The sequence below is a fragment of the Aspergillus alliaceus genome (genome assembly GCF_009176365.1).
Source record: "Aspergillus alliaceus strain CBS 536.65 unplaced genomic scaffold BDW43scaffold_94, whole genome shotgun sequence".
Taxonomy (NCBI): domain Eukaryota; kingdom Fungi; phylum Ascomycota; class Eurotiomycetes; order Eurotiales; family Aspergillaceae; genus Aspergillus; species Aspergillus alliaceus.
Genome location: NW_022474777.1, coordinates 1,101 through 25,265, shown reverse-complemented (window position 1 = coordinate 25,265; position 24,165 = coordinate 1,101). Strand labels below are relative to the sequence as shown.

At 46.3% G+C, this 24,165-nt stretch overlaps 6 protein-coding genes across 6 annotated transcripts; all 6 read right to left on the bottom strand.

Moving 5' to 3' along the window:
• Positions 1 to 141: 141 nt before the first annotated feature.
• On the bottom strand, positions 142 to 1,772 carry BDW43DRAFT_317017 (uncharacterized protein; the record flags this gene model as incomplete). The annotated part of the gene is made up of 2 exons (XM_032048439.1): positions 142 to 1,029; positions 1,104 to 1,772. 2 exons carry the CDS (start codon positions 1,770 to 1,772, stop codon positions 142 to 144), a joined length of 1,557 nt encoding a protein of 518 aa, XP_031894059.1.
• A 393-nt stretch (positions 1,773 to 2,165) lies between these two features.
• Positions 2,166 to 2,777, bottom strand: BDW43DRAFT_317016 (uncharacterized protein; the record flags this gene model as incomplete). Its single annotated transcript, XM_032048438.1, has 1 exon — positions 2,166 to 2,777. One exon carries the CDS (start codon positions 2,775 to 2,777, stop codon positions 2,166 to 2,168), a length of 612 nt encoding a protein of 203 aa, XP_031894058.1.
• A 1,423-nt stretch (positions 2,778 to 4,200) lies between these two features.
• Positions 4,201 to 12,188, bottom strand: BDW43DRAFT_317015 (uncharacterized protein; the record flags this gene model as incomplete). The annotated part of the gene is made up of 10 exons (XM_032048437.1): positions 4,201 to 5,064; positions 5,124 to 5,595; positions 5,664 to 6,004; positions 6,052 to 9,536; positions 9,596 to 10,045; positions 10,120 to 10,573; positions 10,636 to 10,748; positions 10,810 to 10,905; positions 11,025 to 11,521; positions 11,572 to 12,188. The coding sequence occupies 10 exons, from the start codon at positions 12,186 to 12,188 to the stop codon at positions 4,201 to 4,203; spliced, it is 7,389 nt and encodes a 2,462-aa protein (XP_031894057.1).
• A 3,001-nt stretch (positions 12,189 to 15,189) lies between these two features.
• On the bottom strand, positions 15,190 to 16,332 carry BDW43DRAFT_294631 (putative short-chain dehydrogenase/reductase). The gene is made up of 3 exons (XM_032043972.1): positions 16,213 to 16,332; positions 15,432 to 16,150; positions 15,190 to 15,380 (listed from the first exon to the last, which is right to left on the bottom strand). Exons 1-3 carry the CDS (start codon positions 16,253 to 16,255, stop codon positions 15,318 to 15,320), a joined length of 825 nt encoding a protein of 274 aa, XP_031894056.1. The 5' UTR covers positions 16,256 to 16,332; the 3' UTR covers positions 15,190 to 15,317.
• Positions 16,333 to 16,545: 213 nt separating this feature from the next.
• BDW43DRAFT_294630 (uncharacterized protein) lies at positions 16,546 to 17,218 on the bottom strand. The gene has a single exon (XM_032043971.1). The coding sequence runs from the start codon at positions 17,104 to 17,106 to the stop codon at positions 16,807 to 16,809; it is 300 nt and encodes a 99-aa protein (XP_031894055.1). The 5' UTR covers positions 17,107 to 17,218; the 3' UTR covers positions 16,546 to 16,806.
• A 4,309-nt stretch (positions 17,219 to 21,527) lies between these two features.
• On the bottom strand, positions 21,528 to 22,898 carry BDW43DRAFT_324102 (ankyrin repeat domain-containing protein). The gene has a single exon (XM_032049885.1). It carries the CDS (start codon positions 22,620 to 22,622, stop codon positions 21,732 to 21,734), a length of 891 nt encoding a protein of 296 aa, XP_031894054.1. The 5' UTR covers positions 22,623 to 22,898; the 3' UTR covers positions 21,528 to 21,731.
• Between the last annotated feature and the right edge of the window lie 1,267 nt (positions 22,899 to 24,165).

Genomic DNA, 24,165 nt, shown 5'->3' with positions numbered 1-24,165 from the left:
AAAAAAAAAAAAAAAAAAAAAAAAAAAAAAAAAAAAAAAAAAAAAAAAAAAAAAAAAAAAAAAAAAAAAAAAAAAAAAAAAAAAAAAAAAAAAGAGAAAAAAAAAGAAAAACATATCAATAAGGTAAAATGCGTAAAACTCCTAGGTGGGGACTGCTAGGACTTGAACACCATTTTGTTGGAGATCGTAAACTGGATGTTCACAAAGATCCATACCTTTTGGTATGTTATCAACAAACTCCTCATAAACATCTCTCCATGGCTCGCCTAAGTCATCCCAAGGAATTAGACGAGGCAATATATTTCCTGGTCCATATAGGCTCTTCTTGTGCAGCTCTTGGCTAATGAAACGTTCGTGCTCAAGCCTGCCAAGTTCAGTCCTTTTGTTTGTTGAAAGCGATCCTATAGGTTGACGCTCAGGGACTCTTTTCCTTGCAAGGTAGTATTTGATAGTTCGAAGCTTGTACGGAATCTCATCTGCTTGAAGCCTGTATGATTGTTTGTAATTTTCTCCTAGACTTGTCCAGCTTTTATTGACCTGTTGCAATGCTTGCCGGATTTCTTTGTTATCGTCCGTACAATATTTGTCCAGTGCCTTTTTATGCTCAACATGCAATTTCTCGGCAACCTCCTCCTTATCAATATACGTGGGTAGTTCGCGACGTCGCACACATTCCAGAAATTCCCCAGAATTGACATGCAAATTGAGCTGGTCTTCAGAAGGGAGGTCGGAGAGTGCAAATCGCGTCCCTTCAGACAATGTGCTCATAGCAAGTATCGCCTCCATTGAACGTGCACTGTGGCGGAATCTAGAGATTGTCAATAGCCCATGGAGCAGAGAGTCGTCGATATTAACCTTTGATCCTTCGTTAAGACCTGGATATTCTTTAAGTAATGCACGGAGTAGCATGGCACGTCGAATCGGATACATTTGATCTTTTAGGGGGTAGGGGTCTGGATCCGGACCTCGAATGTCAACGTAGCCACGCAGCCGACTGACAGAGTCTGGTCCTTTAGCAGAAACACCAGCCTTTTTTTCAGCAGCTTTTTCAAACTCTTTGAAAGTTGATGAGGTACCTCCAAGGAAAACAAAAATCGCTTTACCCAAAGGATACATGTTGCCGTGATCTGAAAATTTCCATTCTCCATTGGTGCAAGGAAGTATCGTAGCCATCCAAGTGGCTGATTGCCAAAGTTCGAGTCAAATTCGTCGAATAATACCAATGGAGTTCTACCGGAGATTGCGGACGCTTGCACAGAGTGAAATGCTGATATCAATTCAGAGTAATTTGTAAATTGAGACAGATTATACTCGAGTGTTTTGAGGTCCGTTTTCAACACTCCTTTGACAACTTGTTTTAATGAAAATGATTTGCCCGCTCCTGGAGGGCCAAACACACCGATAGATAGCGGTTTAGGTAAGGAGGTTCGCGGTTTGGCATACTCGCTCACCAGATTGGTGATTGCCCGGAAGCCTTCAATCTCCTTCCTGTCTGCAGTCATAAGCGCCCCAAAGGAGGCGTAGGGCACACGGCTTAAGACCACTGACGGCCCATCCTTAACAATAAGGTGAGCAACCTCGACAGGTTCACCTGTTATATGCTTAAGGAAGGACCAAGCCTTGTCGTCATTGTTGCTGCTGGTGACGCTTGTTTCCCTTTTCCCCTTGTTGCTGTTGTTCTTGTCGTTGCTTTTGTTGTGATTACTGTTGGTAATCACCTCTATTGGAATGGGAACATCTCTGGGCGCCTTGTCTTCAGAGTCTTCATTCATAATTTTGGGCGGATATTGGGGGATGCGTAATTCATCTGAGGTTGAACAAAAGCCAAAACGGGCGAGACGTCGGCGCATAAAATACCTTGCTTGATGCCGTTGTCTATAGCCGCTTGAATATTTTCAACTGTGTCCAATTTTTCTTTGGTAAGCTCCGATGCCAATCATATAAGTCTCTGCTGTGTCATCTCCGGTATTTCTTGAGCAGTGCTGAATGTACTCCCCTTCAGCAAATTCTGTAGTGAAATAGATTTTGGCTTTTTCAGGCTTTGAGCCCATAAAATGGATCACGCCGTCACAATTGAATAATACAATAAGAGGTGCGCAGTTGAGAAGGGAGACAAAATGCCCGTTAGAGGCTAAGTGCATAAAAAAGTCTTCGACTGTTTTCTCCTACGATAGGTGGCGGCTTAATTCGATGCCTTCCGCACGGAGATCTTCTGCATCAACGATAACAATTACGCGACCAGCATCCTCCTCTCCTGGTTTAAAATGAGAATTGCGGACTCTAGTCCATTGCGAAACCCGGGCAAGGTATCCGGCACGACCGGTCATTTTATAAATCAACAGCTGCGGTGTACTATCCGTAATCTTTGCCACACCTTGGTCATTGGAAAATTCGGAGGCCGAGTCTTCGAATATCACAACCTTCAATTTGTCTTGAATGTTCCCCCAAGTTTGCGGTAGTTGCAGGCAAGAGCTATGGGGCGATGGACTGATAGATTTCGCCCTAAATGATGGCGTCTTAGAGTTGGGATCAACGCCTACCAATTCCACGAAATAGGCAACTTCATTATTACTAGTTGAACCTTCGTCAGGCTGGGGTGCATAGACATTACCGCTATGTATAGCCTGGAGATATTTTGCCAATTGTTGTGCACCCCCATGTATGTAAGTCTCTTTACGGGCGCCTTCGTTTGGTGATGGAGGAGGGTATTTGAGGTTTTGTATGGGAGAATCACCGGCAACTGCTATGCAACAGCGGTCCCTATTAGTATTGGTCATAGTGTCATAGCCTGTCTTGCTACATCCATAAACGATACCAAACTGGGGCTTAGAAAAACAGTTTTGAACTCAATAATAGCTCATGGGATCTTGACGAGCTCCATCTGGTATAAACATGCGTAAATCTTAGCAATTAGCTCACATGAAGGTTCAGATAAGTGTCGAACTTCATCGGGTTTTAATCTTTGACAACCTTGGGTAATTCCCAACCGGCATGTATATGATGCACGACTGACTTCTGTTTGCAAATGAGCTAGCCATGTCTAGACCTCTGTGGAACCTATATCTATCCAAATCTTTATTTATCATATTTTGAAAAACAAAGAAGGCTTCGAGCAGTACAGGTGGCCTGAGAACTATGACCCACAATGCTGCGCTTTTCGTAGCTGAGTAAATCAGGAAGACAGGTTGTACGATTCCAATACTATACTATATTCGTAGCAGATAAGATTTCAAAATCAGAACTTGTTGTAGTCCCAACCTCAGTCGTATGATTGCAAAGAAAGTCTGGAACTCTTGAGATCGCAATCATGACTGTTAGCAGTCTGGATTTCTGAGTTATTCGACCTGGAAGCCTGCGAACTTCTCCCGCCACAGCAACGCCTTCTGACCTGTTATAAAACTTTTCATCAATACTTATGTCACGCCAAAGCACGCCAGAATGGCCCTCTTTTACAGGGCGAAGTTTACGTAGTGACCCAACTCAACCATTCACCAGTTCCGATCATACAATTAGAGTGCGCCATAACCCTATACCCCCTAGTGCGTGGTGGCAGCCCTCATCTCATTTCCTCGCCCGCTGAGAATGTCAGCTGTCAGCGGTTTTATATCACAGGTGCAGACAGCCAATTCCTCGCTGTCACGCCAGCAGAGTTCAGAAGGCGGCCCAGATGACCAAGGCTGAGTTTATCCAGAACCAAGTGAACCAGATAATAAAGCAGGCTGGATATTTTATGGTGTCCTTATTTACTCAAGATAAATATATTGGCTGTTATATTAGTATAGGCAATGTTAACTACTTTGATAATATTGTCTGCTACCCTGCCAATATCTATATAGCAACAGGTAACCTCCGTAGCTTTATTGTAGGCAAGGTCAGCCATTGATTTGGATAGACCAGTCCCAGTTTAACAGTTAACACAGCCTGCTCATTATCCAGTATAGTCATCCATCAAGCGTGTCGGGCCATTCTATACAGAGAGTGCAGCAGCGCTCTTGCTGGTAGTGTGAATATATTTACCAGCCCGAACTGGTTCCACAACCTTGCTGGGATGTCAAGTGATAGGTGACAGAGCGTCTGGTGGTCATTATGCTAACAGTCTATGTTTACTTGTTTGATATACCTGGTGATGTACTTGAGATGCATTGCAATCTGTGGTAGTGTTCTGCAAGAGACAAAAAAAAAATAAAAATAAATAGAAACTTAAACATCCCCTCCCTTCTCCAAGTTCACCCCATATTTCGCACGCAAAACACCTGTAGTCAGAGACGCAATCCTCCCAACAGTCTTTGCAGTAGAGATCTGGGCAACCGAAAGGTCTACATCTGCCTTCCGGCGCAACCAATGTTTAATTTGGAGGCCCGCGAGAGAATCTACCTCGAGATCCGCATACTCAGACCGATCCATCTCTTCATTGTGTCCATGATAGATGGCGAGCTGTTTGCCAAGACCCTCAATGATCCAACCCTCACACGTGCCATCAATCAGAGCCGAAGGGTTGCTTTCGATCAATGCAAGCTGCTGGAGCAGCCTCCGTTCGGTAGCTTCTACCGAATCTCCACCCCCAGGAGCATGGTTCCTGGCGAGAGCGGCAAATTTCGCGTCCTGTTGCAGCCATTTCCCGCTGGCGATGACGTTCAAAGACAGTCCTATTGCCATGACTCCCGGTCGTGAGGAGGATACGCTGTCCTTCCCTGAGACAAGAGCGACCTGAAAAGCTTTCAGAACGTCCCCTTCCCCGAGAACGCACTGAAAGGCCTGGTGGGCTTTCATTAGCAGGCCTGTTTCGTTTTCCATAAGACCCATCTCATCGACGGGTCCAAGGCTTATAAGGGAAGCTGGAAGGCCTAGGCCCCGACGATACTGCACGAAGCTGTCCAGGAATGAGTTTGCGGCGGTGTAGTTGGCTTGTCCTGGGTTTCCGATGAAACTCGCGACGGAGCTGAACATGATAAAAAAGTCGAGGGGCCGGTCGAGCGATGCTTTGTGAAGGTTCCAGGTTCCCTGGACTTTGGCCTCGAGGCAAGTGGTCCAGTCAGTGTAGGTCATCTTATCAAACGTTCGATCCTGACGAAAACATGCTATTAGCAGGAAGATGTGCCATGATGACATAGATGGCTGAGTACCTTTAAGACAGCCGACAATTGGATAATGCCAGCGATAGGGTGTGCGCTCCGTGATATTGTATGCTCCATCATTGCCAGATCTGTGACACTTGCTGCAACCATGACTACATGGCATCCCTGACTTTCTAGCTCTCGGCAGAACTGACGGTCGCCTTCGGTGTGTCCTGCGGTCCTCGACAGGAAGATGAAGTGACGAGCACCATATTCAACCATCCACCTGGCAATTGATTGACCAATTCCCCTGAGCCCGCCAACCAGGAGATATGCAGAACTCGGTGAGAAGGTGAATGCGCAAGGCGTGGGCAGTAATGGTAGCTTCTCGTCATCTTCAGGCACCTTGACTATGAGCTTTCCAATATGCTGTCCCTTCTGCATGTACCTCAAAGCAGATTCTACCTCACTGGCTTTGAAAACTGTGTATGGGAGTTTCTCTTTGGAACCAAATTTAAATTTCATACTATTGTCCCGAGCCCTGGCTCAGATAAGTTAATACAAATGTTGCCAATTTTCACAGTAGAAGCCACAGGTCCTGGCACGTACCGTCTACCCATATCGGGAGAATTGAAAGCCACTGTGTAGAGGTCGAAGCTGCAGATCGATCGACAGCCTTGGAAGCCATGGAGGTCGAGCATTCCGTGGCCCAATATGTCCCGTTTTCCAATCTCAAGTAATTTGCCGAATTTAGCAACACACTGCCATGATGCCCGAAAGAGTTCTCCAGCCAACGAGTTTAACACCAGATCAACACCCTTTCCGTTAGTTTGTTGCATAACACCATACAGGAAAGAGTCATTATGTGAGTCAAATATATGCGAACGGGGGATGTCGTAGGTTTTGATCAGGTACTGTACTTTTTCTTCGCTGCCCACTGAAGCAAATATCTGGCTCACCGTCAGCCATGTCCAACGATACGGGTTTTGAACTTTACCTCCGCTCCAACTTGTTTGCAGATATTGACGGCCGCAAGGCCAACTGCTCCACATGCAGAGTGAATCAGTACGGATTGCCCTTCCTGCATCTGTCCCATCTCAAGTAAGGTACAGGCCGCAGTGCAGTATGCTGTCGGAAAAGTAGCTGCCTCCGCGAAACTGATTTCTTTGGGAATATTCATAATCAGATCGCCCTGGACAGTTGTATAGGTCCTCATGGGTTTTGGGGTGAATAATGTAACCCGATCGCCCACTTGTCGGTCTATTACCTTTGATCCCACCTTGGTGATAATACCACTAGCTTCAAAGGTAAAGTCCATTGTCTTGGTTCGCTCCACCACTCCCAGCGCCATCATAAGGTCTTTAAAATTGAGTGAAAGATACTCGGCTTTGACTTCGACCTCATCCGGGCCGACCTCTTCTCTTGCAACTGGCTTCCAGCCTATGGTACTCATGTCACCAGGCGTTTGTATGTCAAGTTCATAGATATCATGCTGGTCGCTGTTTCGTAAATGGTGTGCCACTGGAGTTACCGCCGCACGGCCAGTTTTCAAGACTCCTCGTTCTAATATAAATTCATAGTCTCGAGCAGCCAGTTCTGCCCTGGGTTTTGCGAACTGCTGGTATACTGGTACGATGATGGAGCTTGCTATGTTGTCGAAACAATCGATTTCAAGAGTTCCAATGTCAACATCAAACTCCCCACGTAGCGTACGAGCCAGTCCAGTCACAAGTCCAAATCGAGGATCGGAACAAGCAATCTGTGTAGAATGTGTGATCCAAAGGAGACGTTTTGTGGAGATTATCAAACTCTGTAGTTGTTCAAATGAGGACTGGGACATACTATCCAGGAAAGGCTCTTCAAGATCAAGTAGAGCGATGGCATTGTCGTGTATTTGGAATTTCTCACCAATGATACACCAATGTGGTTCATACCCATTCTCAGACATCTGCATTGCCGCATTTTGCGCCCAAACGTGGGACTGAACCTCTCGTGTACATACCAAACTGATCGGATAGCGTGAGAGCTCAGGCTCTGGATTTGTTGACAGAATCACTACATGCGAATTCAAGGGCGGTGGCGTATTGTATGCAAAATTATCTATTCCAGAAAAGCCCGCCTGATGCAGCACCTTCGCCCATCGATCCACGGTAATGTAAGGCTTCTCGTCACGGTCTTGTCCCACTCCGAGCCACCAACTAGGAAGTATGCCCATCAATATGTCAATAAAAGGGATTTCTGAGCACGGTTCATACAGCAGGAATCGACCCCCTGGCACTAGCAATGACCGAATGTGGTCGAGAGAATGACGAAGAGTGGGAGTCTCGTAAAGGACACTGCACACGACCACTAAGTCATAGCTAGCTGGTTCAAATCCCTGCTGCATTGGGTCCTTGGAGATGTCTAGTTGGACGAACTCCATTCCTGACACCTTATCAAACCGTGTTTTCAATTGACCGAGAAGGGAAGATTCTATATCTGTAGCAGTATACTTGCTGAAGGCATGTTTTCCATTTTCGACAACGAGAGCATCGAGGATAGCAGCTGTAGATGACCCTATGCCTGCACCGACCTCCATAATGCGGAGCGATGGATTCGAGTGCCCGAGTGGATCCAGGAAGTTTTTCCAGTCAAAAAGGCCTAGACTCCATTCAACGATTCCATTTATTGCCTTTAGAAGTGACGGATCTTCCAATATTTCCTCACTCATGAAAGAGCTAGGACCCCAAGTTGCATACTCCCAGGCTTTGATAAAGAATTGCTCGACGCGAGTATCTTGCATCTTAGCTTTCAGAGTCATGAAGGCTTCCTGGCGCTCCTCCGAATTCATAAAGGTGGCTTCTTTTGCCCCTGGAATATGGTTGTATGCCCCTTGGGTAATCTTTTGGCCGGTCTCCATGATCATTGCTCTATATCTCATCATGGATGGGAGCGAAGGGCTTTGAGACTCTAAATTTGGGACGAGAGCAAGTACGGTTAGGATTATCATCTTGGAAATCATAAGCATGGTCTCCCTTCCGGGGTTGATAGGGAGGGGCATCTGCTGAGCTGCCGACAAGAATCGGATATCATGCTTCCACCGTATAAAGGTCGCTAGCTTGGTTTCGACGTTGATATCTGGGACAGGGAGAAGTCGCAGCCCAGAGATATCCAAGACAATATCTGTGGTGGACTCTGAGACAGCTTTGAAATTGCCGGTCAAATTGCCTTCTGTAGGGTCGCTAGTAGTTGCTTCCACAAGCATCGACCCGCTGGCTGGAGCTATGTAGCACCTATCGATGTAGGTAGGCATACCAGCTTTATCGGGATAGTGAGACACGCCTTTATCACCCGCAATCAGTACCACTTGAATACACTGATCAACTATGGTGGGATGTATGGAATAGTAACTATTGTGAAGATCACGGTCATCATGTACTCGCCCTCGAGCCGCATTTCTCAAGGGGTGAGCACTGACGTCTTGGAGTCCCTCAAACCGTGGTCCATAGCCTAAGCCTTTCTTCTCGCACCTGCGGTACCATTTCCAGGAGGTTATAGAGCGAGCAAATGGTGGGGATATCGTGCTTGAAGGGAGAGGTCTATCAGCGCCCCCCATCACTTTCCCCATGCAATGCTTGGTCCACCCTTGGCCGTTGTAGGAGCAGACAGTGAACTCATACCATTCTGAGTCCATGGCGTAGTTGAGGGCCAGCTTTCGCAGCGTTGTCATAATCTCAATGTCTCCACTGTCTCGCACCAGAGCCTCGAGTAACAAAAGCTGGTGGACAGTACAATCAGTGGAACCAGTAATCTGCCTAATTGCCTCGGACGCAATAGCCACGTACGCGACGGCTGGAAGTATTATAAGGCCTCGAATGCGATGTTCGTTAATCCATACCACTTCCTCTTCTTTGAGGATATTACGCCATGTCGGCTGATGGTCAATAGACTCTAAACACCGAACTCCAAGAAGTTCATGGCGGGGATACTTACGCAGCCGCCACGCTTTACTAAGGCGGCTTTCGATCCAACCGCTATCTTCACGCCGCCATGGATATGGAGGGACTGAAGTCAGGGTGCGCGCCGAAATACCGTTATTAACCGCGACTAGGTCAACTGGTAGATGATGTATATAGGCTGTTCCAGCGACAGCGAGGATTTCAGAAGCGCTACCATGATCGCGTTTGAGTGTGTCACAATATGTGTATGCGCTCGTTTCATCCTGCAGTATCTGTCTTATAGGTCCTCGCAGTGCCGGATGGGACGCTATCTCTACCACAAGCTGGTGCTTGCCTCCGATAGAGTTAGACAGGCCTTGAAAAGCTGCAGCGAAAAGGACAGGAGACTCCAGACTTCGGCGCCAATAGGTAGAATCGAGCTCGCTTGGGTCGGTAACAACCCTTCCGAGAACCGTGGAATACATGTCGATCATGCTGTTCTTATTTTCCGTTAGGTGAGGTCGGATCAGATTTTCATACATCTCTCCCACAACAACCATATGTGCTGGAGATGAGTAACGTTAAGAAACAAATCAAGTGAGACACTAGGTTAAAGAGACTTACGAGAATGGTATGCCCGTTTCACAGGCAACCATTTCATCATCATGTCATCCTCTCCCTCTTGTATCTGGGCTGCAACATGTTCGAGCTGGCCACGGTCTCCAGCAAGCGTCACACTTTGCGGGCTGTTTTCACACGCCACCACAATATCGTTCTGTAGATACTGGGATACTTCAGCACGGCCGAGAGCAACTGCCAGCATACCACCATTCTCTGGTGCCTTTTCAGCTATCACGCCTCGGGTGTATGCCAAAATCATAGCCGCTTCTAGTGAAATGGCATTGGCAGCGTAGGCTGCCGCAAACTCTCCGCTAGAATGGCCGATGACCCTGGATGGTACAATTCCCCAAGAACGTAGGATGTTGACTATGCCGATTTGGATTGCGGTGCATAGAGGCTGCGAGAATTCCGGGTTGTCAATATTGGTATCTTGCCCTGATTCGACAATCTTGTCTTCCGCCCCAAATAGATGGAGTTAGCATAGCTCGTTGACAAAGGGAAGGAGGCAGACATAACTACGGACTAACCGGTGACTTTCCAAGTCGGTCCATTGGACAATCCATGTAGGATGCCGTCAATTTTTTCCATGTCCCTTGCGAAGGATGGGAAGCTTTGCATTAGTTGACGCCCCATCCCACACCATTGCACTCCCTGGCCAGGAAATGCAAATGTGACACTCCCTCCATTCATCTTAGGATCAATATTCTTTCTGAAGGCAAGAGTCTCAGCAAGGATAGTCGGGTCTACGACCGCAAATGCTCGTTGATGTAAATGCTCTCGCTTTGCACCGAGAGTGTACGCCAAATCATTCAAAGAGATCGCATTCTGTGAAAGATATTCTTGGATATCGCTGCTCCGTCTCTCGAGTGATTCGGGGTGGCTAGCAGAAACCACCAAGAGTTGAAAGTTATCCGTGCTCGTAGGTTTATCTCGCGTTCGATTTGAACACCCCATCACTGTCTCGGCAGAGTCCACAATCACCTATACATCCCCATGAGATCCCTAGAGCTCCGAGGAATATATAAACACCGAAAAGCACTTACATGGGCATTCGTACCTCCAACGCCAAAACAATTGATGCTTACTCTCTCCACCTTGTCTTTTGGCCAGGGAAGAGTGTCAACCGGCACTTGTAGGTTTCCTTCTTCGAACATAACTACAAACAGTTAGCTATCGACGTTTTCGGGATGAGGGCAAGGATGGTTCGGAGAACATACTAGCTGGATTTGGGGTCGAAAAGTTAATATTTGGAGGAATTTGCTTATGCTCTAGGGCCAGTACCGCTTTGATCAGCCCTGCAAGTCCGGCAGCGCCTTCGGTATGTCCGATGTTAGGTTTTACCTAGTCTCCAGTCTCAGAAGGGGAAATGTACCGTATATTTTGATAGGAATACGTAGTAGAAAGGGTCATCTCACTCCTCCAATAATTATACCTTGTTTTCCAAATGCATTTATCACAGCGGTGGTCTCAACAACATCCCCAACACGTGTAGCAGTTCCGTGACATTCAACGAACGCAGTGTCGGCTAGATTATCTATACGCGCTTTACGGTAAGCCTTTCTTATCAAGTTTTCTTGTCCATCCACTGAGGGCACTGTAATATGATTTGTCTTGCCATCGAAATTGGTAGCTACCGCACGTATGACTGCCCGAATCGGGTCTTTATCTCGGATGGCATTGTCGAGTTTCTTGACATAAATGGCGCAAATGCCCTCAGCGCGAGCGTAGCCATCCGCAGACTCGTCAAAGGTTTTACACTTTCCTTCTGGTGAAAGTGCGCCACCCTGAGACATATTGGTCGTCATTGTCGGGGTAAAAATGAGGCTTGTGCCGCCAACTATAGCGGAAGGGCAGTCGCCTAGTGCGATAGCTTGACAGGCCTCATGGAGCGCAACTAAAGACGAGGAGCAGGCAGTACGACAGGTCATGCTGTGAATACGTCAGTTGACAGAAAGACAAGGCCAATGGAGCATACATACCAAGGTCCTTTTAAGTCATACTCGTACGACACCCGGTTCGACACTGCATAATCGCCTGTGCCAACTATGTGAAGAGGATCCAGATTCTGAGTGTCTTTAGCTGTAAGATCGAGCCAGTCCTCTCCAAATGTTCCCACATAACATCCGATATCTGTGCCTCTCCATTCAACCTGGCCAGCACTCTCCATACACTCCCACACGACCTCTAGAAGAAGCATCTGTTGTGGGTCCTGTGCGCCATGTTGATATTTGTTATGACGGAAGAAAGATGAGTCGATCTTTCCCAGGTAGTCTTCTTCCAAGAAATACCCATTTGTGGTAACCACGGACTGCGTGTCGACGCCCACGGTGCCATGGAAGGCCTCAACATTATAACGCCCGGTTGGTACAGGGGTTGATGCACATTTCTTATTAATCATCAGTTGCCAAAAATCCTCCGGTGACCGGACACCACCAGGGAGTCTGACTCCCATACCAACAATTGCAATAAGAGGAGGGACACCATGACTCGATATATTATTGCTTTCCTCCCCGTAGAGGGGAACTTGAAATTTCGAGTGCCTGCTTTCGTAGTCATCTACCTCGTTTGTAAAACGCCTGGAAGTCCTAATATCCATGATTATTCAAGTTGCCAGTGCCTGGGCGGTAGAGTCACTGCAAGATAGTCTTCCAGGAAAAGAAAAGAAAAGAGATATTCGATGTAAGGAGGGAAGAATAAAAGGGTGAACCAGACCAACAAAGAGTACAGGAAAATCTTCCAGAAGAAATCAAGGGAATGGGGAAGTGAAGAAAAGAAAAAGATGACAACAAAAGGGGTATAGTTCAGCCTGGAAGACCGTTTAGAAAGGTCCCAAGTCACCTGGGTTGCTGGTCGGTTTATAAACTTGACGATTGCTGATGTGGTGTTGTATCTAATGCTTCAGCATTTACAGCCCATCTGCATGTTTAATTTCTTATAGCATATAGTTGGACCGGGGGTGCCACTTATCTCCTCGTTCGACACGTTCACACTTTCTGTGTCTGTATTGTATTGATGCCCCCGTTCGTCCTACCTAGGAAACAATGGAGGCGGCCTGTAGCGCGGAATAAGTCGTAGTACGCAGCAATCAGAATGGGCTATGTCTTTGCTTCTCTGGAAAAGAGCCGGTGTGTCGTGAATGTGGGCAGAAGTCTGGCCGCTGGACCATTCACATTTTATCCGATAGGACGCTGTATTGATAGGGCTAGGAAGCACGGAAACAATAGCCCCATGTACTATATGTTCCAATTACCTCTCCCATCTCATGCACCTGACTCGATGCATACAGCTGGATTTATTGCAGCAGTAGCAGTGTCCACCAGCCTGTGAGCTTCAACTTTGCTGGGGAGAATAGATAGAGGAAAGACACCTATAAACGGAAACTGTGACAAAGTGGTCATATGTGGAATGCCTGATCGGTCAAGACATGCACAAATATAGCTGTGCAGCCTCTCAATGTTGCATTTACTATATAGCCACAATGGAAGCGATGCGTAACCAAAGACGCCGCGCTCTCTCTCCTTTGTGTAGAGAATGCGGGGTATACAAAATGAGGGGGTTCCAAAACACCGATGGTGCAACTGTGATGGCTATCATAGAGGGCTTGAATAAAACCCTTCTGCCAATAAGCGGTAGCTATCTATGGACACAGACAATGTAAGTCCATGCATTCAACGTAATCCACTGTCATGTTCTATTCTATATCTACCACTTACGTGATGGCTAACTTCATAACCTTCATCTTCCAAACGCTCGGAGATAAATCAGAAGTCTGTCGACAATGTTCCCCAAAAACATATGATTACGCCGAGAGGGTAGTACAATTATGCAAAATGACGGTGGTACCCATACTTGTGGACTGTAGAGAGTGAAGCGACGCCATTTGCAGAATGATGAGATGCGTAGTGTTTTACTAGAAGAAGAAACGAGAAAGGTTAATATAAAAGAAAGTAATACTTGTAACTCTTATAGATAAGAATACCGGTTAACTAACTTTATAAGTTAGAAGAAATTTTTGTATTGGAGAAAATAGATGTAAGCTAATAAATAACATAATCCCTAATAACTACTAACTCTGATCTGTATATGGCCCGTATATAGCCCACTATGCCACAGGTCAGATAGCGATTCGGCCTGACGACCGTACAGTATACCCTGACCCAGGTGCATTGTGGTAACCTCAATGAATGGAAAACGATCTTATTCGCAGGTTCGTACTAGGAGACTAAACGGAAGAAGGAAAGGAAACACCAATGGATCACCGCTAGTATGACATCAATATGGGGGGTTGTGGGACAGACAGTGCAAATGACTTCAGTTGCGCGAACAGTGATTAGATCGTCACATTATCCCCCCTTCAGTAGATGACCAGTCATGTTGCTGGTTTATTGCCATCTTGATGGTCTGTCAGGAACTCATCATTCTCCGCTGCTTGCAGCCAGCCGAGAGCCTCAAGGGGGGTCCAGGTAGAGCTGGATATCGCGCATGAAAATCTCGTATGAGTGCAGGCGCATTCTTGAAATTCCCAGCCGGATACCAGGGATTATAATCATTCCTGTCCGACCCACTTAACGCGATATTGAAGCTTTCGATAGTATAGGCGGGAGGCTAGTATCGATATCTGTAATGAGATTTCCTGCTTACCATTCGATATACTGTCTACCATTCGGCTTCCCGAACACTGAACGGGAACAAAGCCATTTATGGCCAATTGACATATAGAGCGATCATGGTGATCTAAGCTACGGAACCCGTGGCCGAGTAGAGGGGTATAATTGATGGATATACTCCTACCCCCCTGTCTCCATGTATTAGGATTCTCTAAGCTTTCGTCCCGTACTGAATGGACGTACTAGTTTTCGCCTGATATTCTCCTATTGCATTTCCTTGCCTAATCGACAGGTGTTCAGAGTTAAATGAGACTCCATGCCCTTCTATCTGAAGCTTAGCTCTCTGGATCTGATTCTTAAGATCCTTGCCTTTCTTCCTTGTAAAGAGGACTGCTTCTGTTTTTGCCGTTCAAACTAGATTGCCTGTTGCTTGCCTTGTTCAATAGTTATACTAGCAGCTTGCTCTAATCTCTGACAGGCCTGTTGTACTGAGCTGGCTGATATCAGCAGACATATCATATTGACAATTCTGGTAGTTGGTTTTGAGGTTCCGGAATGGCGTGAGGGTGAAAAAAAGGGACCCCTAGGCCCTCTACCAGATTAGGTAAAAGCCTATATTGTCATAACAGTTTCCGGCTATACTTCGGAATCATTATACTGGGCTTTTAACTGGTCATGACCTGACTAGCTACTTTAAGGAGGAGAACGGCAAGGGCAAGCGTGGAGATGTTCCCCCTCCCCCCACCGACAAGCCCGGTCCTCCTAAGGACAATGATAATGGAGAGCGTGGCGACGTCCCCCATCCTCCTCCTATCGATAAGCCTCAGCCTCCCAGGCCTGCTCCCACTAAGAACTAAATTTCGGGACCTGTCATGCGAGATCGAACATTCCTGTTGAATATTATAGAGGATAACATCTTGGTGGTGGATATCAGGTGGACATATTTAGCAATTTGTCGTTTCTATTAATGGATTTATATTTGGACACCCCTCTCGCACTGCTCTATAAGCCCGCCTCTACTCTCAATATAGTAATTTTTTTTTGTGACTGGTTTATCTTTTTGTATCTAATCTGGGGAAAGAAAACAACATGACAATTGAAGTCCCGGAGAAAGGAAATCATCGAATGGTGAACCCGCCATCTACCCTGATGTCTGCACCGTTGATCATGCCGCTGGAGTCCTGTTCAGCTAGTCAGGTTAAGAAGAGACACGACAATCTTAGAGTACTCGCCTGACAAAGAAAGAGGACAGCATCAGCAACCTCCTCCGGTAAGACGAACTTCCCAGTCGGGATCGTCTTCAGAAAGGCCTCTTTAACTCCTGGCTGGCCCCATGCCTTCTTCCCGAGCTCCGTCCATGCCACCGTCGGAGATACGGTGTTGGATGTGATGCCGCGACCTCCCCACTCGGAAGCCATACTACGGGTTAGTCCGAGAAGTGCGGCCTTAGAGGCGCAGTAGGCACCATGTCGCGGTAGAGCTACGTGTGCCGCTTGTGATGCGATATTGATGATTCTCCCAGGCGGAGGGGAGTTGTGTGTTGATGATTCGGCAACCTTGGACGCAGCAAAGTAGAGACGGGCAAATGCCTGGGAGCAGAGCATCGGTCCAAAAACATTCGTGGTGAGATGTTTCATGGTCTCCTCGGGTGGCGTTGTTTCCATATCACTCAAGTTTACGTAGCCGGCTGTATTGACCAAGATACTCGGGTAGGCCGGAGATGAAGATGACAGCTCGACTATTTCATTTTTCAATGCGTCGAACGCCGACTGAACGGATTCCGGCGACGTGATGTCACATTCATAGGTTCGGATTTCATTTCTATCGGGAACGTGGCCGTATGCCGATTCCAGTAGCTGGTCTCGACGGGCCGCCTCAAAGGGAGCGTACAAAATGGCGAGGCGAGCCCCTTGTTGTTTGAGCTTTTTGCCTATGCTTGACCCGAGCCCACCTGGACCACGGTTGAAATTAACAGGTTTCTTCTTCACTGCATTATCCACCTCTCAACCCTACCTAGTCCTCCGGGAAGGATGGCTAAGCTGCGAGCGAATGCCATTGCTGCAGTGGAATAAAGTCACAATGCACCTTTCACTTTCCGATAATGCAAATTAGCGAAGAGGAGTGACCTTAGGCCTTCCTTACCCCTCGCGTTAAATGGGAAGATATTCCTTCGCCTTACTCTTTTGGGCAAAAATGCCAGGTCCCGTGATGTCATCAGACTCTGACTTCGATAGCCTGATATTTCAGGCTGCTTTTGGTATCGCGGCCTGTGACACCTAGGAAATACTAGGTATTCAACGTTCTCTTCTTCCTTTTTCTTTTCATTGCGCAAATTCCGAATATTCTATAAGTAAAAAATATCTGGCCTTACTCCTCTCACCACTCAGTGACCACTCATTACGTGTAAACATCAACAGAAAATGTTCCTCAGCCCTCTGGCGCAGTTTCACCCTCTCCACACCATAATCATCCGAGTATACCTCCTCGATCGCATCAATATTCACCGTTGTGATGACACCAATGCCATAGAGATGCCGCTCCTTAGCAACAATTCCTTCTCCTGCGACGACCTTGTCGCCTAAATCACACGGTTCAACTTCCACCACCTCATGTACAACGGGGGGGAGCATCCATAAGCACCCCAAAAACGAAGATCTCCCGAGATTCTCCAGAGTGCCTATTCCCATGCACTGACATAGCATGGTCAACATTTGTCCCATAGGAGAGAGCCTTTACCCGCACGCTGGGGACATGGTCTTCTTCCAGCTGTATGACCTTTTCAGCTAGCGTGGCCCACGGCGCACATTTAAAGAACCCTTGGACCTGTGGCGCTTGTCGAAGAAGGGCTAATGCCTCTCTTCGCAACTTGGGTAATCGACATTTCGCGACCGTGGTGTACAGCGGCATGCCCACCCCTAGTTCGAATGTAAATGGTGGGGGCCGTGAACTGTTGTATGCGGCGCATGCATCTGTCACGTACTTGACTAGAAGGTGGAAGCGGTCTGTGTGTGAATCAAAGATTATCTGGTATTCTGATAAACATTTTGATACAAGAATGGTCAATGCTGTATGGAATGTTAGGAGTAGTGATATTGTCGAATGCTGTAATGGATCGGAAGTTCCGGATATGTAGACCTCTCTTAACTTGGCGAATGCATGGTCCCATTTTCTTAGTCGAGATAGGAGACAGTGCTGACGGGCAGAGATTGCTAGTGGTTCGTTTGAATGAAGTGTGGGTGTGGCCAAGTAATCATATCCTACCTGTAGAAGAGACATGGACTCTATGGCTAGGAAGTAAACGGCTGTCCGGGCAGAGTCAATGGTAGGAAATGGAAAGTCTAGAGTTGGAGACACAAGCTTAAACGGATCTATAACTGGATATTTTGCCGACACGATTGCGGAAACGCCCAAGCGGAAAAGGAGTGGGACAATAAGATCTTGAATAGCAGAATTCTCATAGAATGTATTTCTGGGAGGAAGTGCACTAAGTAGTCGCATCCCTTGCTCATAAAGTTGAAATGCTTCGATTGTATGCCCCTGCAGGATTTCGATGCATAGGTAAAGTACGCATGTAATGAGAGCAGTGAATATGCTAGCTTTGCTCTGCTCGATTTGAATTCGCATACTTTTCATTGAGCGGAAGTACCAGCCCAATGCTTCGTGATGCTTCGTCACAGTCTTTAGGGCAGGTACTACGATAGGTGGTCCCAGGAATGGATCCGGGTTTTCATACAGGGCGCTAAGAGCAGTGACAGCGTCCCAGACCACAGGCTCTGAGCGACATAGCTGTATAACAGTACCCTTCCAAAGACTGATATCAAGGACACCTGCGATGCCAGAAACAGCATGGATGAAGTAGTACTCGAACGCACGACGCTCCTGCTGTCCATGGCAGTTGGTAGTGGAGGATGGCTGTAAAGAATGCAATTGCGAGACTGGGTACGAAGGTTGCCCTCCAGGTCTTTCCTTGTACACTCGGGGCCCTGGGCACTTTCGGCCCATAGTTTTGCAGCGCAAACATTGCGGCCTTGTCTCATCACATTTAACTTTACGAATCCTGCATTGGCTTAGGATTTAGTGGGCGCATGTAAGGCACACGGCGCGGTACGCACTTGCAGGTAGCACACCCTTGTAGTGATTTAAGCAAGTCGATCGACTCTCTTATCGATGAGCGAGGTAGATTAGGGCCCATATTAATTAGTTGAGGTGAAAGGAAGGGGCCCAAACGAAGTGGACGATAAATGAATGAACGGTGGAGGTCAGAATCTTTCCGAAAACGGAATACCGTAAGTCATATGAAGATGTAATCACATCTGTACATACGCCGTACCTCTTAGCTATCACATCACCAAGAATACTTATGGAACATGACTAGTAGTTATCCCTGCTGATTCTAGGGCTTAATTGAAGTTATGAACATAAACCACTCTGTATATGTATCTTGCTGGTTTGTATCACTCTGAACGAAACGCAAACATGAATCACCAGGAGAAGCTCCTGCAAGTTTGCTCTCTCAAAAGAGATTTGGAGGCAACAACAAGAGAAACTCCGTCCCTATCTTCATTCTGTAAAGCCGAGGCTGTCACAGCCACCCGGTAGGGTCTTACAAGCTCTCTCCCTACTCACTACTTGTGTCCGAATCCCAGATTGACAGGGTGGGAGTACTGCATGAAGCGCTCTCAATTGCGATGGCAAATCTTGTTGAAAGATGGTGGACAGACGAAAAAGCGCAGTTCCCTCGCCGACTGCCCCTTGAAGCCCACGAAGAGAGAATTATTATTATTAATAATCAAGTTTAACGTCCATATCGAGCCGTTGGCTATGGCAGACACACGAAGAGAGAATTCTACGTATATGCATATCCGCGCCTGCTAGTCCATTTACTGATTTACTGATACAGCATGCTAATCTAAGGTTGAATATTTACAGTGGTTGCATTTTCATCGGAAGAAGGCGCTTTAAAGCCTCGAGAATTGCCAGGGACTTTGTCGATCTGTTCATTGCACACGTCAAAACGGAACGCGGGTATTGGACCGAGAGGAATTGCAAAACAGAATATTCTCTGCATTGCGTACTCCGTGATGGCGATACAGAGGCAAATGGCATGTCTCTAGAGAGTCGATCAAGTGGGAATACTGCTTTACCCGCATGAGCTTTGTACCCTTTCGTGGGAAATCACTTGTCACCTGTCTTTAAGCTGCGTGAATAATTCACGAAGCATGTTATTTATTCGTGGTAAGAGAATGTTGGGGATTGTTCTCCATGAATTAGATAGTCTTGTGTTGGATCACGGTATTCTCACTCCAGCACAGGCGGAAATACTCCGACAGGCGATTGCACCCAACATTTTTCCTGGGTCTTCCGAATTGGAGAACTTGACTAGAACAAGCCTCGTTGCAGTTACGACGAAAAAAAGTTACACGCTAAATCAATACGGAAAGGTAGGAGCGAGGGAATAGTGTTTGGCGAGGATCTGAATCATGGAGAGTGGAACTCATTGCTTTCTAACATCCAGGAACCGTAGCTTTCTCAGAATAGTGAACTGCATGTTATACAGCCTCTCATCAAGTAGCTGACCTTGGAACGCATTGATGACAATGGAATGGGGTGCAAAAGCAATATTGGGAACAGTGGTATTGTTATGAATCCTGGCCTAGGACAGTGGAGGTCTAGTGCCGGAAAAATCTGCAACTTGGCGGGAGGTTCTGGTTGCTTGCTGCTACTAAGTCTAATTTATCTGAATAATGCTACCGTAGGATACTTGTTTCATGGTTGTTGGCGTGTCGATTATCTTGCTCAGAATTCTATCCAACTGTCTATTTTCTAGTGGCTTCGCCATATCGGCTTCTCCGATGAGAATCGGCTAATGCCGGTAGCGATGGTTATAGCCAGGGTAACATCAAATAGTTCCACTTTTAGATACCGACGATTACATTATCGAGGTCGCTTTGCGCAGCATTCCGCGCGGACTGTTGCTAAATCACGAGCTGGTGGATAAATCTCCAAAACCTTTGACCACCACCTATAAATCACACTTCGTCGAGTATTTGATCGATTATCTACCAATTTCGTGAATACCTCTTGAGTCTCCGCTAAACTAGTTTGCTAACAATACCATCTTTGGCGGCATTGGTTATTAATGGACGGTATTTGTTGCCTTCATAAATCGAAAACACAACTCTGATCCATAGGCGATATCGGATCTATTAAAGCTGTGAGGAGTCCCTCAACCGTGCCTTTAGCTCCTGTCACTAAACTGATATTAAGATCTCTTCCCCCTTCTGGAACCTACACTATTGACTTCTATGGTAGAGTGCAATCTCTGCTCAGGAATGAAAAAGGTCCGCAATGACTGTTGGAAATGTGATCGATCTGGGACACAAGTTGGGATCTGCCCCTACTGTGAGGGAGCACGTGGTGGTCTCGAAGAAAATGGATATTCAGGGGATCGTGGCGAGTTCCACGCCCCGCTCTTCTCGCAGCAATGCCGAAGCTGCGATGGCGAAGGATACGCGCCGGAAAGATGCGGGAGTTGCCATGGGATTGGCTACAATATTGATCCCTGCCCTGATTGCGGAGACTCGGGTTGGTCATCACGGCCCAATATGGCACAGAGTAACGAAAAGGACATTCTTTCGGAGAAAAACGAGTCGTACGAGTGGTCCCATAGTCCGTCCCCTATGGACGAAAAGCAGAAAGCTAAATCAAGAGGTTTGCAGTCCTGGTAGAGACATTGAGCTTCCATATTGAAATAATACTTCAAGGCACTATTTTTACCTTGAGCAATGTCGTAGGGCTAGGTCCTTTTTCGTTTTACATCTCAACAATCTGCCCTATATCTAAACCTTTATTCTGGATTTGAACTAAATACAGCTCCTCATAGACCAAAAAGGTTTCTATTCTCGATTTCCGGAAGTATCAAATATTCTGGGACCAGTACTCAGAATAGACATGTGGAAATATATCCCTAAAGATTACAGGACAGGGGAATATATGAACAGCAACAATATTAACAGCGGTTGGTTGTATCTTTTCTATCTTTTCTTGATATCTAATCCTACATATAGAATGTGAGGACTAGACGTACATAAAAAAAATAATCTAAGCAGCATTAAAAAACAGAGCTTGACTAAGAGATAGAAAAAGCTTCTCGCGTTTATTACAAAATCAACCAAGAATCTTTTTTAATTATTTTTCTTTTTCTGGTAACATGGTAACATGGAACTAAACATAGTAGAGCCAGAAATACAAATAACACTGAGAGTATGTCAGCAGAAAAGCACACAGCCTTTCTTTCTTTTTCTTTTTCTTTTTTTCTTAGTTTCTTTTTCTTTTTCTTTTTCTTTTTTAGTTTCTTTTTCTTTTTTTCTTTTATTTCATTCTTGGCTTCCTCCTTCCTTATTTTCAGTTTTCTTCTCCTCGATTTCCAACTTTTATACAAGCAACGGAGACCCTAGCAAACAAAACCATTCCATCCACCTCATTCCACCCACCTCATTCCAATCTCGACCGAAGGTCCCTTGCCCATCAATTCACGACCCAGTAGGTCCAACGCTGAAGTTAATCATCATCACTTCAATCTTCTCTGTCTCCTTATTTATCAAAAAAGCGTCGATACCATCTTCCACCTGGAGTTTGTAGTCTGTGTCAAGGTATCCCCATCGCTCAGTGACCCATCGGTCCTTCTCATCCACAACAGTTCCTTTGATGATGTACTTGGTGGTAGGCAATGCCTTATACAAGAGCCTGGCCGCCTCCTTATAACCTGCGTGACCGCTCAAGATGCGACAAAAGGTTCCCGAATGAGGCAGGATGAGATCCGTCGACACATTCCGCTGGATATCCAGAGGTTGATCACCGATGTACTGAAGCAGAATATGCTCCCAATACACATCCAAGATGGATCGCTTGTCAGGCCATGGGCCGTTAGGATAGCCGTTGTTGATGTAGTCTAGCACTGCTCGAGGTGGCTTGCTATCTGGATCCTTGACGTCTTTCCACATGAGCTCGTATTGCTCTGTCAGCCAATCCTTTCCTTCCTGGACCCGCGGATCAGTTACAACTACCCCCCATTTAATTAGGCAGGTCACTGCATCCATCTGGTTGGCGTCAATAGCCAGTTTGCTGATTTTGTAGCCATCGCTGTCCCGGATATTAGGGTCAGCTTTGAGGCGGAGTAGCGCTTCGACAGCTGATACCTGACCCGCAATGGCCGCCACGATCAGCGGGGTGTAGCCATTGAGCTTCATGCATTGCTGATTGATATCAGCCCCTTGCAGAACTAGCTGTTCGATCAGCTTCGTATTGCCGTCTTTGGCGGCTTGGAAGAGTTTGCCGCAAGGACTGACATCCGGAAGACCTGCGTGTCTAACGGTGGACTGGGGAGCGGCTGTTGGGCCAGACTGGAAGCGAGAGGTAGACATTGTAAGCTTAGTTTGGTCTCCAGAGACTCGTTGATTTAGGGAGGTTTTCGATTTGCCTTGAAACGGTTGGCTGGTTTCTCCGTCAACTTTTTGACCTGGGATGAAAAGGTTACAGCATCGGGACGGAGAATCTCCCCTTCTTAAACCTTTGATAGTCTTTGCAAGAGCTTATGGACTTAAACTCGAACCCCATCTCGATGACACCGTTATTAAAATCAGAGATTCCTTCTTTCCTACACCATACAACATAGTCGACCCCACTTTAGCAAAGAATTGAATGCAACCGTCCACGACATGACTGCCTTCTAATGACTTACAGTAGCAGCTTTCCATATTATGCAAGCTACCAAAGTTTGGAATGTTACTTTGGCCCTTCAAGTGTACGTTTGCAGCATTCAAGCGTCAGGCTGGAGCAAAGCCATTTCCGCACTTGTCAATGGCCATTCTAAATTCAACAGATCATGACGTTGAGATTCCTTATATCGACATGCATACGCCGACTGGATGACACCTCCTTCTGCATTCGGGGTGCCTAAAACAGCTGCATCTGGAGGGGCATGCAGCTTGTCAAGTTTATGTCTATGTGCGAGTGACATCCGATACGTCATGGAAATTTGCAATGCTCTCATTGACTGGTTGAACAGAACTCAGTGACACGTTCATGTCAGGCCGTATCTTACCCACACTCACCCATAATTGTATTCAAAATGTTACACAAGGTTACGACGAAGTCTATATGGTCGTGGACAATCGCTACCCGTTGGCTTAGACTAAGCAGATCCGGTACGACTCGGTGGGTTGAGAGGTTTCTAGACCGCCGTGAATTGACTACTCATCGTCATATAACATTAAGCTCCAGAGGCTACCGCTCAGATAGGTCCTACACAGAAGCCACGACCTCCCACTACTGGTCTAGGACTGAGAAACTGCGGTATACCTATAAAGTACCCAAGATCGATTAGACATCCACAGTAAGATAGGGCAAGTTAAGGTATTATTAGGATCTTCGTAACAAAATTAGTTCCCATACGGAGCCAATCCACGTCATAAAGTTCTAATTAATATTGTAGGACACTTTGATCTATACAATACTCAAAAGCTTAGACGTCAGTAACTTATATCCTCTTGTTCTTTTAAGAAAGGGGGTTGCAGAGGCTATAAGAGCTATAAGAGCATACTCTAGGTTATAAGCCTATGTGACTAGTTGGAGAGCCAACAATGTCCTAACTGAAAACTATTCTTTGAGACTGTTCATCACTGACATAGCTTGTCTAATACTTCCTCATCTCCAGGTATTTTCGCGACCTACCTTTACTTCCCGATTTATGGTGTACCTTGGCAGTAGTGGCTGTCCTGCAATTGCGTCATTTAACATTCATGTAGTGCTCTCTTCCAAGCTGTCTTATTCAATTAGAATGATTTGTCTAATTTACCACTCTGACAAGCTAGTATATCTATACTCAGAGTATCGTAACTCTAATAGAAAAGGTACAGTTTTCATTCGGGTAAAACTGAAATCTCTAGTCGGAGAGAAGATATGTGG